This window comes from Diceros bicornis, chromosome 18 (genome assembly GCF_020826845.1).
Source record: "Diceros bicornis minor isolate mBicDic1 chromosome 18, mDicBic1.mat.cur, whole genome shotgun sequence".
Classification (NCBI taxonomy): domain Eukaryota; kingdom Metazoa; phylum Chordata; class Mammalia; order Perissodactyla; family Rhinocerotidae; genus Diceros; species Diceros bicornis.
In genome coordinates this window covers 2,757,041-2,777,302 of record NC_080757.1, presented here as the reverse complement: position 1 = coordinate 2,777,302, position 20,262 = coordinate 2,757,041, and the positions used below count along the sequence as shown (strand labels likewise).

The following is a 20,262-nucleotide window of genomic DNA, read 5'->3' as shown; positions in this document are numbered from 1 at the left end:
CCCAGGCTGCCAAAGCGGAGCACGCCGAACTTAACCAGTAGGCCACGAGGCTGGCTCCTGCATCTACCTTCTATTCTTTATCCTGAAGACTGCTTAAAAAAATAAGTTTAGGGCCGGCCCCATGGCTTGCCGGTTAAGTGTGCGCGCTCTGCTGCTGGCGGCCCAGGTTTGGATCCCAGGTGCGCACCGACACGCCGCTTCTCCGGCCATGCTGAGGCCGTGTCCCACATACAGCAACTGGAAGGATGTGCAGCTATGACATACAACTATCTACTGGGGCTTTGGGGGAAAAAATAAATAAAATTATATATATAAAAAAAAAATAAGTTTATATCCAGCCCAAGTTTCCCAAGTAGTAGAAAAGCCTTTAATAGATTTTATTTGCCACCTCAACATAACAAAAGGCTCTGCCAGCCACAGAACACTGCATCATCTGCGGCCTTTTCACGCTCATTCACCAGCACCTCGTGTTTCAGGGGCACAGGGTTGGGGTTTCCTAGGCTGTAAAAATCATCCATCTCCTCTGTTTGTTCACTGCTTCAATTCCTTCTGTAAGATCCCTGCAAGGACACTGCAGATTTATGAACCCCTACAGAGACAGGGAACTTCTGTCCTTCTAGGATCCTCAGCTTTACCTATTAAGAAATTCTTGTCCGTGCTGAAATCTGTCTCATTTTTATCTATGATTGCTCCTTTCTTCCCTCTTGGGGTCCAAACAACTCCCATTTTTCTCCCTTCTAACACTCCTCTTGGTACCCCTTTGCCTTTTCTTCTTCAGACTGGAAATCCCTGGTAGTATCCTTAGGTTCCCTCAGGACATGCTTTTTAGTCTCTTCCTTCACTTGGCTTGTTATAAAGCTCAGAAATGCATGCAGAGCAAAACCAGCACTTCCTTTGTTCTAGATATTAACTTTTCAGCAACACAGCCTACTCGACCACAGATATCTGAAGTTGGCACCAACACCAACAGATATCTGAAGCTCACTGAAACCAGAATCCCTAAGTCTTTTTATACTCTCTGCTGTTTAACCACATCTCTGCTTTGATCTTTTTTGCTATGGAATAATTTTCTGGACCCAAGAAAAAGAACTAACACTTATTCATCTAAACTTTATCTTACTCAGCTTTCTCTACCATTCCAACCTCCTAAAAATTACTAGTAGTACTTAGTCACTTAACAGTCTGACTAATTGTGGACAAGACATGATATTAGGCTTTGAGTCTAAAATGCTTGATTCCATCTAGGAAATTTTTTACCCAAGGGGCTTAGAGGTTGGTTCAGATCTTTCATGAGGAGACTTGTACAAGGATTCAAACTATGTATACATCCTGGGTTCCAACCCACAGCAGTCCAGGAGGGAAAAGGGACAGTAACAAGAAGTCTAGAAGATCTGTTTCACCTCTCTTCCATGTGAACCACGATAGGTTAAATGTGTTCCTTGCTGGGACTTCTATTTTGAAAGATAATGATGCTCAATCTGTACCTTCTATGCTGCTTCTTTCTTCTCGGTCAACAATATGTCAGTCAATTGCTTGTCAGAGACACTTAGTTGCTGACAGGTCCTCATAACCTGACTAAGATAAACTGCCAAGAGATGCTTGCACTGGAATACAAAACACACAAACCCATTAGAAATCAGCAGGACCAGGCTAACCAAGATCTCTCACTACGATCACATTTAATAGGAAAAGGAGTGGGCACACAGATTATGGGCCTTTAACTCATTGCCTAAAAACTGCAGATAAGATGAGACAGATGTATTCTTTCTAGAAGTCAGAGGGGACAAAGGAAGTTTTACTTTGCCTGTTCTTTTGGGGAACAGTTTAGATCCAGCCGGCACCGGGTATATAACCCACAGTGAAAACAAAGACAGGCTCCTCAATTTAGCCCTAAGTTTTATTTCTTTCTTCTCTGCCTTCAGAAAGCTGTTAATAGCAATGGCTAACATTCTTGAGGTGCTGTGTTGCTAAGTGCTTCTCATAGATTATCTCATTAAATCTGACAGCTACTCCATGAGGACGTGTTTTATCTCCATTTTAACCATGTCCTCAGAGCTAGTCTACTCCCTTAACCACTGTGTTATACTCCCGGGGTGTGGGGTGGGGTATGATGGGATGGGGTGGTGGGGTGGCAGAACTCTCACATATATCAGCCTGTGCACACCTCTGGAGAGATGATCTATTTTGGAGCTTATATCACAGAACACAAGCTTTAGATATTGAAGGGAGCCTGGTTTAATCTTGTCATTCTATAGGTGAAATAAACTTATGGCAAATAAGCTATGAATGGAGCCTCTTGTACAATGGCATAGCCAACTTGCCACCCAGTTCCCAAGATGTTTACAAAGTTAGTGTAAAAGAAGGGAAGAATGGAGTGCATGCTATAATTGTCTTCTTTGGCAAGACTTAAAAAATAGCTACCTGCTCTCAGGTGGGTATTGCTTTCTCCTTTGGAATAAGGAAAGTTGTGTGAGTATGTCTTGTTCCTGCTTGATGCTCTGGACTACTGTGAAATTGGCAAAGGCATCATTGTGCTCTCCTGCCTCATGTGAAAGTCAAGTGTGGCTAAGTGCCAGGCTGTCTTACAGGTAGTGGGAAGAAACACCTCATGGCTGGAGCTGGGGATATGCAAAGTTGCCAACATCCAATTTAGTTCTTATTTTTGGGGCCATCTAATTCCCCAGTGCCAACTTTTGGAATTGCCTTATTGCCCTCCCAAAAGCTTCATCCATGACCTTTTAGATAAAAAGTTGGGAAATTGATGTAGTTCTAAAAATGACACTGCATTTTGGGAGGGTAAACCCAAAAGAGATGACTAACTGAAGCCAAGGAAAATAAATTATGATTTGTTTCAACATGTAGTAAAATTCCCCTTTTGCACAACTCTTAAACCATGCAGTAACGGCTAACAATGTCTTTCTTAATTTGACTGCAGTGAAAAGAGGCTTCCCCATCCTCACCAGTAGGCTGTCACTCTTCCGTAGCACGGAGAAGGTAAATGCAGGACATGAACAATAATGACAAGAAGCCAAACATGTGTATGTTTTACCAGAACTTCCAAGTACCTAGAAAGAAAAGGACAGATGGGATCAGACTTCAAAAGATGAGCTGGAAAACTGCTTCCTTCCCTTGAATTTATCTATCTGATGATTCAGAGTTGCTCTGCAAATTGCACTGGGAAGAACTACAGTAACTACAAAACAGACTCAACTTCCCCATGAGCAGACTCTTCCCTCCTTCTCAGTGCTCTGCCGTCGGGACTTTTATAATGAAACTGAAGTTTCAAGCTAGTTAAACCATCCACACAAACCATTTTGTCCCTTTGCCTAGTGATTCAGAGGGCCCACTCCAAGGGCTGACTATAAAGAGGTGGAGGGGAAAGCTTCCCTCATCTACACTTTATTGTGGTGTTTCTTAACCTTTGGTATTTCACAGCACATGTGTAAATTTCTAAAGCTTCCACCACACACCTAAAGAGAGTATGAAAACAGGTAAAGGGTAAGCAGTGAAGCAGAAAGATAGGTCTTCAGAAGCAAGTGAGAAAAGGTGTTTGAAAGGCATTTGAGAGCAGGGAGAATAAATCAAGCAAAGAATCTTGCAAAAAGGATGACTCAGCTGCTCAGGATGGAGGTCTCAGAAAGAGGCAAGCCCAGATCTGCCCCTTCATCTAGCAGGATGGAAGGAGGACACAGATATGTGAGGGGTTGTTAAGAGGCCCAGTCCAAGAACAAACAGGCTTCTTGGCAGTCAAGGGACAAAAAGGAGACGTATAGGGAAATTATGATGCATCTACAGTGTGACTGGACAAACTTGTTGGAGGAATCACTTAAGTCTCTCTACCACCAAGCAGTCAAAAACAAAAATGTTGAGGTATTTGTGGGGGATCAGAATTGGCCATCCCAAAATGTGTCTCTTTGCCTTGATTATTTTTAAGAACAAAAGACTCTGAAAGAAACTTTGGCCTTTGCCCTAACCACCTAAAAGAATTTAACATAGGCCTGTTCCAGGAAGGAACTAATACCACGAGATGACTATAGTATAATGTAAAATAGGTGTGACAAGAAAGGCACCAACAAGCCCACCTTGTCGAAATTCTTCTCTTGGGCCACATCCTCTATAGCTGGCCCAGTAAACAACTGTCTAACAAACATCTGCTTGTCCATCTCCATGTGAATTGCCTTTCTCCCCCTTGAGGTCCCAAACCACTACCCTCAACATCCTCCTTTACCTGTACTTGAAGATCCTATTTAAGATGACAACCTCAGCCAGATGGCTGAGTTGCTTAGTTTTTCCTGAGTTTCTCCCATGTATACGTTATTAAACTTTGTTTTATTTTCTGTTAACCTGCCTTTTTAATTATTTGGTCAGCCATGAGAACCTTAAGGGAAAGGCTTGGGGCAGATTATTCCTCTTTCCCAACAGTTTTGGCACAGTTGGCAGGATCCCCACTGGCTGGCAAGTTGCCTTCTCTGGCTAGAACTGCCTTCTCTGGAACTACTGCAGCGGAGAGATCCTGGACCCCTGACAAGAGCCGGCAGGAGAGAAGAGTTCTTACCATGTCAGTCTCCCAGGTCTCTGCCTGCAGGGTCCAGTGGAAGCCAGAGTGGTGAGTTTTTTTTTTTCTTTTCTAAATTTAGATTAGCAGGAGAAAATATTGGCGAAGCTAGCATCTTGGACTCAGCGACTCTAGGATTTGGTTGAGTACTCACTGGTTAAGCAGATCTTTTTCCTCCCAGAGATAGTATTTTTCCTTATCTCTGTCTTTGTGTCATGTGTCATAAAAAGGAAAAACCATAGGGCAAGACACAGGCTTCTCTATAAGCCTATTGTCTGGGCTGGTCTCACAGCCTGTGGGTTACAAGGTTTTTTTCTGTTGTCTTGTTCTATGTCTTGAGAGCTTGGCTTTGTTACCTCTCTGGTTTCTGCCATCTGGAAAATACATGTACTGGCACACATCTTGGCAGCCAGTTGAGTAGACTGGGGTTTCAGGAGATGCTCTTGTCCAGCTGTGCCAGCTCTCAGGGGAGTTCGTCATAAGGGGTCCCAATTGCTTTCATAAGGGCCCTTTGTCGTCTCAACCTTCATTGCTTATTGTGCAACAATGGCCTTTACTGTCTTAGGCTATTGTGGGGAGTGAATTCTCTGGACCTCTTTTGGGGATGCCTCTTGCATCCATGGTTAAGCTTTGGTATGAGTCACTGTTAAGATCCTACTTGTCAATGTGGCCAGACAATGGATCGTTTGAATTGGGAAAACTTCTAAATTGGGGGAAAAATTTGTGAGAGCTCTCATCATAATTGTTTTATTGGTACCTATAAAAAGGCCAAATAAAAAAAAAAAGGAAATACAAAAAAATAGTAACTAGCCTTAAGACCCTAACTCAGGTTACAATTAGATTGAGAAAATGTAAAAGTGTAAGTGTTGATAAGATTATGAAGGTTGGAATGTTTGAGCTAATTTTATATAAAGAGATTGTATCAACTTTGCCTAAGTATGTTTTAAAATGCCTGACTGGGAATGCTTCCCCTGTCCAAAATTATAAGACCAAGACCTATTGATAAAGTCCTAATGAAAACTATGATTGGAGGTATAAGAGTTGATGGATGGGCCGGCCCGGTGGCGTAGCGGTTAAATGCGTGCGCTCCGCTACTGGTGGCCCGGGTTTGGGTCCTGGGCGCGCACCAACGCACCACTTCTCCGGCCATGCTGAGGCCGCGTCCCACATACAGCAACTAGAAGGATGTGCAACTATGACATACAACCATCTACTGCGGCTTTGGGTGAAAAAAAAAAAAAGAAAGTTGATGGAATTCAGATGAAATTTTGTACAAAAAATGATATATTTATGGGTTTTTAAAAAAAATATTTATTTATTTATTTAGCGTGTGTGTGTGAGGAAGAGCAGCCCTGAGCTAACATCCATGCCAATCCTCCTCATTTTGCCGAGGAAGACTGGCCCTGGGCTAATATCCGTGCCCATCTTCCTCCCCTTTATATGGGAGGCCGCCACAGCATGGCCTGACAAGTGGTGCGCCGGTGCGCACCCGGGATCCGAACCTGAGTCGCCAGCAGCAGAGCGCACGCACTTAACCACTATGCCACGGGGCTGGCCCCTATTTATGGGCTTTATGTGAAGTGATTTTATCTCTTTTTTGCCCAATTGTATTAGAGGTTGTATTGTGGGGATAGACATTGTGTCTCACTGGGAAAAGGGAACGTTTCCCTGCCTGATTGTAAGACAGCATATAAATCTGCCCTTCAGATAGTGTTAATTAAACTTACAAAAAGGAAGTTAATAGGGTTGCCTGAGCCCGCACCGTATGAGATGAAAACTAGAGGCTAATATCAGGTGCTAATAAAGAAGATATTGGAAGCATCCCTCACCCCACAAGGTAAACTGGTCTAGAGTTAAATTGTACACTTAGAAAAAAGAGCTCTTGCGGGCCGGCCCGGTGGCTTAGCGGTTAAGTGCACGCGCTCCGCTGCTGGCGGCCCGGGTTCGGATCCCGGGCGTGCACCGACGCACCGCTTCTCCAGCCATGCTGAGGCCGCGTCCCACATACAGCAACTAGAAGGATGTGCAGCTATGACATACAACTATCTGCTGGGGCTTTGGGGGAAAAAATAAATAAATAAAATCTTTAAAAAAAAAAAAAAAAGAACAAAGAGCTCTTGTTAAATGCTTTGTGCACTTTTTTTTTTTTTTGTGAGGAAGATCAGCCCTGAGCTAACATCCATGCCAATCCTCCTCTTTTTGCTGAGGAAGACCGGCCCTGAGCTAATATCTATTGCCAATCCTCCTCCTTTTTCTTTCCCTTTTCTCCCCAAAGCCCCAGTAGATAGTTGTCTGTCATAGTTGCACATCCGTCTAGTTGCTGTATGTGGGACGCGGCCTCAGCACGGCCGGACAAGCGGTGCGTCGGTGTGCGCCCAGGACCTGAACCCGGGCCACCAGTAGCGGAGCGCACGCACCTAACCGCTAAGCCACGGGGCCGGCCCCCTGTGCAGACTTTTAAAGGTGTGATACATTGTCCTGAAGTTGTAGAACATAAAAATCTTCTGATTCACCTCTTAAGTTAAAAATTTCCCCGATATTAAAAAAAAGTGTTTATAAACTTGCCAACCCACAGACTGCTAATGTAAAAGAAAGTTTATAATTGCCTACTTACTTTTTACTTAGAGATTAAGGTTTCTAATGGTTAAAAATTCTAATATGTGTTTAAAGCTACTAAAAATTAAGGAAAATATGTTTATATTCAAGGAAAGTAAAATGTATGTTTTCAGTAAAGAAAGTACAAAAAAATGGAAACATTTTTGTTTCTTTGGTTAAGAAAGATGTATTTGTCCTAAAGTACTAGAAGGGAAGAAAGAAGGCATGGGACAAATTCTGAAGGTACAAAGAAAGTTATAAAAGGTTTGTGGAAGAGGAATTCTGGAAAAGAGTTTTGCACATGGTCAAGTTGGCTAAGATTAAAATAAATTTAATTAAGTAAATGACTTTTAATATCAAATGTAAATTGATGCAAAATTAGAATTTGTTTTTTTCCCCTCTCTTGAAAGGATAATTTTCTTGAACTTTCAGTCTGCTCTTGGTAAAGAGATTATAAAAGGTTTTTCCTTGAGTGGTTTACCAGAAGGGCAGGGATTTTGTGTTTTATCAAAATAAATTTCCTATATTGTTTTATCAGGTCTTTCATCACAGGTGCTAAGGTTTTTCATACAGCCATTTAATTTTCTGCATTTGCCTGGAAATCTTTGTCACCATGGTTAAATGGGTAACTAAGCATTGTTTCATAGGGACTTATGATATTGTGTGGGTAAAAGTTATTGATGTAAGTGTTCTAAAAAAATTATACAACATTCCTAGAATTCTGATCTGTCCTGGTTATCAGTCATCATTCTAGTTATTATCTTAGTGTTTTATGTCACAGAAATAACCAAGTTTCTCTGTTAATTGTCATTTTAGTCTTTTTTCATTTATAGACAGTTATTGTTTTACTCTGATGCTTTTGCAAATGTTTTCATCTTCAGGAAGATTCATGGAAAGGACTCTGACATTTACTCTGGAACGCAGATTTCTGATAAAACTGTCAGATTACAAAACTGAACTGGAGGGGATGGCTTGGTGGCGCAAGCGGTAAAGTGTGCGCGCTCTGCTGTGGCAGCCCGGGGGCTCACCGGTTTGGATCCTGGGCGCGCACCGACGCACCGCTTATCAAGCCATGCTGTGGCAGCGTCCCATATCAAGTGGAGGAAGATGGGCATGGATGTTAGCCCAGAGCCAGTCTTCCTCAGCAAAAAGAGGAGGATTGGCAGATGTTAGCTCAGGGCCGATCTTCCTCACAAAACAAAACAAAACAAAAAACTGAACTGGAAAAAACAATTGCTGAACTCTGATGTAGAGACATGTGACTTCATGAAGCTACTAACAAAAAGATTGGGATCAAAAGTTGATCCTGTGGGACTGAATGAACTGATGAGGATGATTATAATTTTTATAACTTCATTTGAAATATTGCTGATTTTTAAAATGTTTTGTTTTTTTCAGATTTAAGGAAAACTTCTCTTAAGCTAACTATGACATAGCAATTTGGTAAATTATACTTCTGTAAACAGAATTGAAACATTTGTCTCTTTTTCTCTCTACCTGATCCCTCCAGAATTTGGAAACTCTTAGTAAGTGAATATTCTTATTTCATGGCAATATAGCTATTTGCATAAGTTCAATAAGAATCTGTTCTCCTTATAACAGGACACAATTGGAAACATTGGTTATATTACCAAAGCTTTAACTGGAATGTCACATTTGAGAAAAACATACAGACTCAGATAAGACACGACAGCTTTTGAGGAATAAAGGTTGACTTTCTGGAATAAAGCCAGAAATACTGGCCTGGAAATACTGGCCTTACACCTTGTCTAAAGTGTTCCCAACAACCCTTACTGGGTAAGTAAGGAATGTCACTTATCTGGCAGGTTCAAGGAACCTGAAAATATTTTGGGGAACCTTGAAAAGAGAGGAATTCACCCAAATCTAACATATTGCAGGTGAAGCCTGATGACAAATCCTTGGCTTGGCTTTCCTGGCCTTGAGAGGCCTTTCAAGTTCAATCTGAGATTCCTTATAAAAAGTTCCAGCAAAGCAGATTTAAAAGAGCCTATATGATCAATTGCTATTCTTGTTGTACTTCTGTAAATAATTGGGCCAAATTTATTGAAACTAGACTCATTTTACAAACCAATTAGTCTTAATTTGGCTATGTTTGGTAAAAATGAGGGTGATTAAGAGAAAAATTATTTCAGTAAAACTATAGTACACATCTGTGGATATTAGATCCTAGTTCTGTTAATTGTCTTTGAGGTTGGATTGGACTGGATCCTGAATTCTTCTAGTCTCCTAAAATATCTGGCTACAAATCTCCAAACAAACATTTTCAATTTTTTCCATCATTTTTATTTGAAATCATTGAGAACTGAAACCAACCTTGTTCCTGAAGCCCTACAAACTGAAGCTGGACAACATGATATAAACTTGAGAGATCACCACGATAGCATGCCCAATGCTGTGTAAGCCACTCAAAAGGATACCTGAACACTCGATGACATCATCAAGAGACATTTTAAGCTACAAAAGATGCTTCAACACTGACATCTAGAAATCTTCTTAACTGGCTGTCTTCTGAAGTCAGAAACTGGTTTACAAATCGATTTGCTCCAACCATTAACCTTGTTTTTCTTTTTGTTTCAATAGAAATGCTTCTTATTAAATACCTGATTGCTTGCTTCCATGATATAAGCCTAATTTTGGAAGCCCACCTGCATCACCGCCTTCTAAAATGAATTTAACTGGACTGATCTATTATCAGAACTAAGAAACGTTCAGTGAGATAGAACAATCTACCACTCAGCTTCTGGACTACGAAACTTCTTAAAAGTTTCAAAGGACTGTGAAATGTCTTAGTTTCAAAGGCAGGACTGTTAGGGATCAGAATTGGCCACCCCAAAATGTGTCTCTTTGCCTTGATTATTTTTAAGAACAAAAGACTCTGAAAGAAACTTTGGCCTTTGCCCTAACCACCTAAAAGAATTTAACATAGAAGGCCTGTTCCAGGAAGGAGCTAATACCATGAGATAACTATAGTATAATGTAAAATAGGTGTGATAAGAAACGCACCAACAAGCCCATCTTATCTAAATTCTTCTCTTGGGCCACATCCTCTATAGCTGGCCCAGTAAACAACTGTCTAACAAACATCTGCTTGTCCATCTCCATGTGAATTGCCTTCCTCCCCCTTGAAGTCCCAAACCACTACCCCCAACATCCTCCTTTACCTGTACCTGAAGATGCTATTTAAGATGACAACCTCAGCCAGATGGCTGAGTTGCTTAGTTTTTCCTGAGTTTCTCCCATGTATACCCGTTACTAAACTTTGTTTTATTTTCTCCTGTTAACCTGCCTTTTTAATTATTTGGTTGGCCATAATAACCTTAAGGGAAAGGGTGGGGTGGGGGGAATTCTCCCTCTTCCCCTATAGCTTCATTCCTACAGTTAACTTCCAAATTGGAAGTGTAAAAAGAATTGCCACTTAGGAATTTGCCATAGGGCTTTCAAATTAGTTTTAGGCTCTAAGATAGCAATCTAAATGAAAAGGCTAGGACTTTTTGGGATGGGGGGGAGAGTCAGCACTCCCAGGATTCTTTCCTCTTTCTCTCCCACAAAGAATAAAGCAACAGGTAAGGCTTCAACCAAAGAACAGCAGTGTTCAAGCATTGTGCTTCTGTTTGTTAAATGTCCACTGATTCACATGATGCAGCCACATCAGTACAGTTTTTTGACCAAGTCAGCAGAATTCCTCAGGGGTTGCTAGATTACCAGAAATGGCCAATGATTGGGTAAGAAGATGCTTACTATACCCAGTAAAAATTTCAGCCCCAGTTACACATTAGGTATGCAAAAATTACATCTTACATATTTCCAATCTCCAGACGCTGACGTGTTTTTAACATATCACCTATACCACTGAGTATCAGTGGAGGAATTTCTCTAGTCTGTCTGGAAAACTTAAACTGAAGGGATAGCACTAAAGCAGACTGTCTTCCACTTAACTCTGGAAGAAAACTCAACAGCCAGCAATGACATGAACAATTCTTGGGTCTCCAAACTATTACCAATGAATAAAACTTTAGATTTCTTCTTCCTTTAGTTATCTCCTGTATTTCTCCTCTCTAGATTTAAATTTAAGCAGGCATAAGCCTCTGGAATTCTACACTACTTTGAATGGTTCACTGGTTCCTTCTTATCGTGGGGTCCCCATCCATCAGAATACTCTCTGGACTATGGTGAATAAATCCTTGGTGACTTAGGGATGAGGAGAAATTCTAGAGGTTCCCTTGCTTGAACCTTTCAAAGGCTGGCTAAGCCAAAAGTATAATGTTCAACTGCCTGAGGCAGTAAATACTGTAAAGAGATAAATTTTGAATTTGTTTCTTCCTTATCTAGCAGTGGACAACTAATGAACCCAATAATCAGACAAAAATCTGAGTTAGAAATGTTTAGACTGGAAATTGATCTTAGGGATCATCTAATTGCATTCCTTCACCCTTCAATGGAAAAATGAGCTCCTCTTACAGGAATTGCTCCCAGTTCTCCCACTCATAGTCTGGGATGTTTATTTCCAGAAAGAGAGAGCTTTTAAAAGAGGAAACATGCAGGAAAGAGGATATTCAGACTCATGACTAGACTTGTGTGAATCTCACGTGGAGGAAGTCTGCTATGGTTTTAGTTAGGTTCTGAGGAGGGTGACCCACCTAGATGGTCATCCATTCATAAGTACAGTTAATTTTATGACTGTTCCAAGCCTCTTAGGATCCATCACAGTGGTCAACTGTATTATTTATCATTGCCTGTGTTCAGTGCCTCTCTCTGCAGGAGGATTATACATTCCTGCCCTATTAAATACAGATTGGCTATGTGACCTGCTTTGGCCAGTAAACTGTGAGGAAGCAGAAACATTAAAAATTGATGCATACCATGTCCTCTCTTCTCTGCTACGAAATCCACCATGTTCCCGATATGGGCTGCTCCACCAACTGGGATCCCTCAGTGAAGATGTTTTGAAGCAGAGCTACAATTGACTCTTAATGGATATGTAGCATGAATGAGATATAAAACTTTGTTTTTGTAAGCCTTTGAAATTTTGTGGTCATTGTTACCACAGCATAATTTAGCCTCTCGTGACTGATGCATCCCCCTTCCTAGGTGAACCAATAACATTTATAAAAAAGCAACTCAGGTAACAACAGCATAATGGTGACTTTACAATAATTACCATACACCTAGAGGACAGTAAGAATATCAGAAGGTTTCAGGTTGACCAATGGAAAGATAACTAGTGGGGTATCAAGGCAATGTCTGATTCAACCTTTATCCTCTCACAGAACCTTTGAATAAGCTAAATTCTTACTTACTTACTATACAATGAAACCATTAAGGTTAATTTGAGGGTCTATATAAGATTTCTACAGCCTCATTTACCTCCAAGTCCAAGCTGACAGCCCCAATTCTAGGAAGTTAGCATTTTTATGATGAATAAAGCAATGTAATATAATACAGGATGTGAATGATGAAAATTAAACAAGTTACAGCAATCCTGGGAGGAACAAAAAGTCAACAATAATTAAAATATTTCAAACAAAATCTTTAATATTTTAACTAATAACTAGATCACAGAACTAGAGGACAGTTAGAAGTCTGCTTGCGCAGGTCAAGTGTTATGCTAATACTTGAACTGAGACAAAAAACTCTGAAACTAAAAGACACGGGAAAAACTCAAAGGCCCTTCTCATTTAGGGTATTTTAGCTACATAAAAACCAAAAATAAAAACACCAGGCTGGGGCCAGCCCCGTGGCGTAGCAGTTAAGTGCGTGCACTCCGCTGCTGGTGGGCCCGGGTTCGGATCCCGGGTGCACACCAACGCACAGCTTGTCAGGCCATGCTGTAGTGGCGTCCCACATAAAGTGGAGGAAGATGGGCACGGATGTTAGCTCAGGGCCAGTCTTCCTCAGCAAAAAGAGGAGGACTGGTGTGAATGTTAGCTCAGGGCTGATCTTCCTTACAAAAAAAACCACTAGGGGGCCGGCCCCGTGGCTTAGCGGTTAAATGCGCGCGCGCCGCTACTGGCGGCCTGGGTTCGGATCCCGGGCACGCACCGAGGCACTGCTTCTCCGGCCATGCTGAGGCCGCGTCCCACATACAGCATCTAGAAGGATGTGCAACTATGACATACAACTACCTACTGGGCTTTGGGGAAAAAAAAGAGGAGGATTGGCAATAGATGTTAGCTCAGAGCCGGTCTTCCTCAGCAAAAAAAAAAGAGGAGGATTAGCATGGATGTTAGCTCAGGGCTGATCTTCCTCACACACACAAAAAAACACTAAGAAAGAAAACAAATACCTCCTCAGGTACAAACAACATCCTTTAATAGCTCTGATTATTAATCTATACATTCACCATGAGAAAATTCTAATAGGCAGCCTCTTTTAAGTAAATACAATTCAAAAGTTTTAACTGCAGCATTCAACACTAATTACCCCATTTCCTTAATGAAGAAATGCACAAAGATTTTGCCAGCTCAGTTGTTATGCTACAATATGGAATAGCAAGCTAATTCACTAAGCAAAAGCACCTATCTGCCCAAGCAAGCTTTGCTCAAGTCATTCACTCACTAAGAATTAACTGACATGGTTTCAGCTGAGTTCATTGCAAATAAACCAGAATCCAAACACTGAAAAATTTCCCCCTTTCTGGTCTTCAGCAAGATCTGGATTATGTACAAGAGCTGATGGCTTTTTTTACCCCTTACAAGCCAGAAACAAAACTTTGCAGATCATTGCCAATATTTTTATTTCATTCACAATATTCCCTTCCCTCAATCCCAGCTGCACATACCATTGTCTCATATAGCTAAACTGGGGGTGAAGGGTGGGAGGTGGAGGTGGGTTGGAGTTTGGCCCACTGCTTATATAAAGACAGGAAGTGTGGGATAGCAGTTACAAATTCCAGCTGCCAGATGTGACTGTTAATTTACTTTTCTGCATCTCAGTCTCCCGCAAAATACCTTGCTGGGCTTTTGAATAAAATTATCAATAACACATGGAAGTAATTCAGAGTCTGATAAGAGGCTGTTACTTTACAAATCTACCTATCTTAAGCTTTAGAGGGCAAAACTAAGGTCCAAGGGCCGGCCCCGTGGCTCAGTGGTGAGGTTCGCACGCTCCGCTACTGGCGGCCCGGGGTTCGGATCCCGGGCGCGCACCGACGCACCGCTTCTCTGGCTATGCTGAGGCCGTGTCCCACATAAGGCAACTAGAAGAATGTGCAACTATGACATACAACTATCTACTGGGGCTTTGGGGAAGAAAAAAAGGAGGAGGACTGGCAATAGATGTTAGCTCAGAGCTGGTCTTCCTCAGCAAAAAGAGGAGGATTAGCATGGATGTTAGCTCAGGGCTGATCTTCCTCACAAAAAAAAAACAAAAAACTAAGGTCCAAGTAGACTGCCTGCGTTCAGCACAGTTTGACCCTTAATAAATACTCCTTGACAACAATTTTGAAAAAACATTTCTGATAGATGAATCCAAGCATGTAGAAGGGCCTCAAAACACATTTTGGCTTTTGCTTGTAAGCAAGAGATAATGAACAAGGTGAAAATGTCAATACATTATTTGGGGGGAAAAGTGCCTCTATTATCAAACAATGGGAAAGCAAAAGTCGACCTGAGAAAAAAGCCTCTCCACATCATTGCCGGTTCTACATACTGCTATTAGGCAGAGTTAATAGGTCATATTTATTTTACTTTTATTACTAATACACTAATTTTACTAAGTTGAGTCAAATGTTTTTCACAGTCCAGCTAATACTTAAAGCTGGTCACCAGCTTCCATAGAGATTCATGAAAACATTTTGTCCCAAGGGGTTTCTATTGAGACTATCCCCACATCTAGATTTCTACCTGGTAAACACGCCTCCCACTGGGCGATGAGATTAAGGTGATGGACTGCCGATCAACTAGGTCCAAGGCTTGGACGGCTGATGAGCCAAAGACAAACTTTAGCCTGGGAAATAGAAAGGCTTCAGATTAGATTGCCTGACTCTCAAAGTCACCCTGGTAACTTGACCCAAAGGATAACTAACAGCATTTAAAAAAAAAAAATCAATTCATTTTAATTTGGGAAAAAAAGGTAACACAGCAAAATCCATGTAATCAACTCCTCAGAATAAATGTTAACATGTTGTTTACAGATACAGAAGCCCTCTGTATACTTCGTGGTGCTTCCTATTTTTCTTCCCATCTTCCCTTCATCCCTGAGGCCACCATGTGCATTTGCTGGTTTCTTTCCTATTAATGTTTTTAAATTTTATTATGCATAGTATATACATACATGTACATATACATACACACATATACATGTGGCATTGTTTTATAAGTTTTAAAACATAAAAGGTATATTGTAGGGTTTTTTGGGAACTTGTTCTTTTTACTCAATGTGCTTTTGAAAATGATGCATGCTGATATATTTATTTTTTTCAAGTTTAACTTTTGAATAATATTTCATTGTATGTGCATGCTACATTTTACTTTTTAAATACCCTATTGATGGGCATTCTGATTGTTTCCATTTCACACTATTATAAATAATACTCGATTATCCCTGTACATGTCCCTTGGTGTACATACATGAGAATTCTTCCTGGTTATGTAAGTAAAAGTAGAAATGCTGGGTCTTAGGATATATGCATTTTTAAATTTTAACAAGTGTTGCCAATAGCTTTCCACTGTGGAAAAGGCACTCCCATCAGCACTGAATGAGAGTTCTATTTTCTCCACATCCATACCAACACAGCATTATCAGACTTTTTCATGTCTGACCATCTGATGAGTGTTAAATTTGTACTTTTTGGATTAATAATAAAGGCTATCGAGCTGTTAAATGATATATCAGAAAAAATTTGATAGGTGGGAAAATTCTTATGTTAGGTGAGAAAGCTTAGGCATAAAATTGTATATTTAGAAACTCAATCATGTGAAAAAATTTTTTAAGAAAATCTACAGTTATCTCAAAATAAAATGTTTAATTTTTAAAAAAAGGCAATAAACTGAAATGTAACAGTGATTATCACTGGGTGGTATAATGTTGATGCTTTTTATGTTTTCTTTATTTTCCAAGAACATTTTTTTTAATGAGTATAGGTTATTTTTATAAACTGGAAAATAAAATGGCTGGGTTGAACTAAAATTGAAGAGTTAATGTTTTAAAGAACCCATAGGATTTTTACACAAAATAAGAAGACAGAACTACTAAGCCTTCAAAATTAAAATGTTCAACTTCACTTTCCAAGAAACTAGTCTCTTTATACAACAAACTATTTAAATGGGAAGAGTTTTTAAATTTTTTACATTAAGCATATTAAGACTGCCTATGGACAAAAAAAATAAAGAAATAAAACGTGGTGGTAACTTTATCAATCAGAGATAATCACCATTAACTTTAAAAACGGATCTAAAAAGAATTTTTTCAACCTGCTTTGTACACTTCATAACATATTATAAACATCTCTTGAATGCAATATTTTTTTATATCACTTTTAATGGTTACAAAGAATTCCATTGTAAAGATGAACTACTTTTACTTCCCCAAACTCTATCTTTGGATGAGAGTTTATCAAATCTAATTTGAATAACTAGATTGTTTCCAAGCTTTTTTTTTCCTACCATAAACAATACTGGATGCTCACTGTAAAATCTTTATGAACATCCATGATTACTTCCTTGGGATACATTCTTGTAAGTCATATTTCTGGGTCAAGGAATGTGTATGTTTTAAAGCGTCTATTGCCTGTTGCCAGATTACCTTCCAATTTACACTCCTACCAACAGGGTATCAGTTATCCTTTTCTCCACGTTCCTGTCAACATCTGGAACATTCTTACCAACATGTTTTCTGTGGTAGTCAGTTTTATAGATGGAAAGGTTATCTCACTATTTTAATTTGTATTTTTATGATCACTAGTAAGATTCATCTTTTTTTCCCAAAGTTTTCAGTAATTTGCATTCTTTTATTTGCCAATTTTCTTTGTTTTATAAGTAGCTATTTTTTTCTAGTAATGTATAATCTTTGTAGAAAACTTCAGAAACAGAGAAAAGGTTAGAGCTCTTTTCTAAATTCCCCTCTTTCCTTCCCCCTAAGATAATCACTGGTATAGGCTGGTGTATATCCTCCTGGACTTTTAAATATAAGTGTATATATGCAATTAAATGTCATTTATCCCTAAGTAGCTTTCACTTTTTTATTGCTATTGAGAAAGTAATTATATTTTTGAACTTTGTGTATGAAAGAAAATGATTTTTAATTTCTGTATTTTAAAAAAATAACTTTATCCTCTTGGTTTTTAAAAAATAGTTATATCATCTACAAATAATAACTGTCTTTCCTTGCAGACAGGTATACTTCTAATTTTTCATGTGTTAGTGTAACAGCTACAACTTCTAGAACAATGTTAAACAAAAGTGGCATAGGACAATATGGGAATGCCTTGTACTGTCAAATATGGTGTTGGCTATTCACTTGAGACAGATTTTTAACAATCATGTCAAGAAAATATTGTTCCTAGTTTAGTAAGAATATTTTCAAAAATCAAGAGTTGATGTTGAAAGGATTTGGCTTTTAAAATACATTAATGGTTAAAAAAACAAATATGACAGCATATGTACTTACGATAAAAGATGTTCATCAGGAACTGTAAAACAGGAAATGGAAAGAAAGTTAATCATGTTAAACCAGTGACCACAGACATAAAAATCTTAAAAAGACTATAACTAAAAAGACTTTTGTGTAAGATGGTGAATTGAGCCTGTGCACCTAATTTTACTCCTTCCCAATATTCCACTAAACAACAGTAGAGGGATTTGTTTTAAAAAGCCTAAACTCCCAAGGATGAGAAAGACAGGGAGACACAACAGCTAAGATACACTGGAAAATAATTTACAAGACCTGAGAAAATTGAATCCTAAGCCAGCAATGGTGAGAGCTAAGCAACAACCTGATTACATTCCAGAATCCACTCTCCCACCCAAAAAAAAAAAAAAAAAATCCCTCAGCAACTGGTGGCACCAGATAGCTCTGGAGCAAGGGATGAAGCAGGGGGGCTAAAATAAGAAAGACTCTTTTAAAATAAGTTTAAGAAGCTAGAAGGTACTGGAATAATGCTTTCAGATGGCTGAAGAAGTATTATTTCCAACACATGATTCAAAACCTAGCCAAACTATCAATTAAGTGTGAGAACAGAAAAAGAACTTTTCCAAACATGTAAAGCCTCTAAAAGTACATCTCATGTCCTCTTCTTCAGGAAGGTTCTAGAGTATGAGCTCTATAAAATAAGATAGTAAACTCATAAAAAGAAAATTGTAGGATATACTCAACATAAGGCTCAACATAGGCAAAGGAAATTCCCAGGATAATAATGGTGAAGAGATCTCAGGAGATAGCGGGGAGAGCAGCTGGTCCATCATCAGAGTAACTCAGAAGGCTCTAGGAGAGACTTCTACAGGAAAACGAAATTGATGAAACATTCACTTGAACATCTTGAGTAGGGATCTACAACACTGGTAAAGAGTTTGAGGTTGAATTACGGATAAATATGTAGAAAACTAAACAAGCAAACACACACAACCACGACAGTTATTAATTCCAGGGAAAACAAAAAGTTATGCAGGAAAGGAAAAGTGAATCATAGCTTCCTACATGGCTCAGCTGTAACTAGACTTTACCTCCTCATACAAGTGTAAACTCAGGATCTTGATCTAAAAAAACTACCATCGACGGATGGGGGTCAGGAACAGTGTATCACTATCTACAACCAAGACTTTAAAATAGCAGAAAGCGGTTCTGCTGAAAATAAACATCAATCAACGGCAGCAGTCCCTCGGTCTGAGCCACGAGCACCAGCGGCACCCCTCAAGGCTGTCACGGTGTACGGATTAATCCACTCGGACAGGGCCCGCTTCTGTCAATCACTGTGGGAGCCACATCAGACTGGCTTTCCCCCAGCCTCGCTGGGGTCAGAACGTGTTTGAACACCTGGCTGGCCTAATCTTCCAAGCACGTATACTGTGTTAGTTTGAACTGGAACGAAAAAACAAGTTGGCTTACTCTTCTCAATCCTCTGAAAACACTAAAAGTCAAGATAAACCCTTTCAAAGTGCAGTCGTTTCAACACAAGAGCCATCCACGCGAATAAGCAGTGGCCGTATTGAGGCCTAATCTGCTATTTGTTAAACGGCCACTTTTACACCGGTGGGTAGTTCTAAGCAGTCGGTGCATTTTGATTACACGTATCCTCTTGATACTAGTACGCTGCGAACACATCTTGAGACCAGCTCGGTGCTTCTGGTGAGCGCGGTCTCACAGCATCCTCTGCTGGTCGGAGGAAAGAAAAGGTACTTTCACAGTATCCAGATTTACTCGTCACTGCGTATGCATTTTGGGTTTCTGGCCCTAAAATATTTACTTGCTGAACAAGGCGTATGAGAGAATTAATTTTAAAGTTAACATAAGATCCTGAGGGAAAACGCCTGCAGGCAACTTGAACAATTCAGAACTTCACCTCTCTGTAAGTCCGCGTGGGCTCCGGGCCCTCCGCGCTCCGGCCCGGGGCCCCTTCACACGCGTCCTCTGGCCGCGCTCGGCACCTCCGTCCCGGGCTCCCCACTGGCCTGCTCTCTCCCTGAGGAGGGGCCGCAGGAGGAACCGCGCTGTGCCCTCAACACTTCCACCTTTTCTTATCCTTTGTTTTTTTTGTTTTACGACTAGGAGGTCTGGCCACTGAACCACACCACAAAAGAGCACGGAGGGGCCAGGGCTAGAGCGCGGGGCCGGGGCCCCAACCCAGCGCCCGCAGGCCGAAACCCCGGCCTCTCGCCCCCCGCCCGGCGGGGCGAGTCCGCGGCCCACGACGCAGCTACACACGCCCTCAGGCCCGTACTTCGCGCGCTCTCCCGCACTGCCGCGGCCATCTCGCTTAGAAGTTCCTCCACCACAGCCGGCAACGTGACCGCCGGCAAGGCAACAGCCATGGCGCTTACAGGCGGCGGCCTCCTCAGGAGGACTAGCCGGCGCGACGCTGCGACAGACGCGCGGGGAATTGCCGCCGCCAGCCGGGGCGGGGCGAGGCGCGGTGACGTCACGTGCGTTATCGCGCAAGC

General features: G+C 40.7%; 1 protein-coding gene across 2 annotated transcripts; it reads right to left on the bottom strand.

Moving 5' to 3' along the window:
- Positions 1-344: 344 nt before the first annotated feature.
- ZSWIM7 (zinc finger SWIM-type containing 7) lies at positions 345-20,186 on the bottom strand. Of its 2 annotated transcripts, none has more exons than XM_058559622.1 (5): positions 20,043-20,186; positions 17,777-17,798; positions 15,013-15,115; positions 2,961-3,065; positions 345-1,604 (listed from the first exon to the last, which is right to left on the bottom strand). In XM_058559622.1, exons 1-5 carry the CDS (start codon positions 20,131-20,133, stop codon positions 1,488-1,490), a joined length of 438 nt encoding a protein of 145 aa, XP_058415605.1. In that variant the 5' UTR covers positions 20,134-20,186; the 3' UTR covers positions 345-1,487. The 2 variants fall into 2 exon arrangements, with proteins under 2 accessions (XP_058415605.1, XP_058415604.1); XM_058559621.1 differs by having other exon boundaries at positions 17,777-19,474; positions 20,043-20,184.
- Between the last annotated feature and the right edge of the window lie 76 nt (positions 20,187-20,262).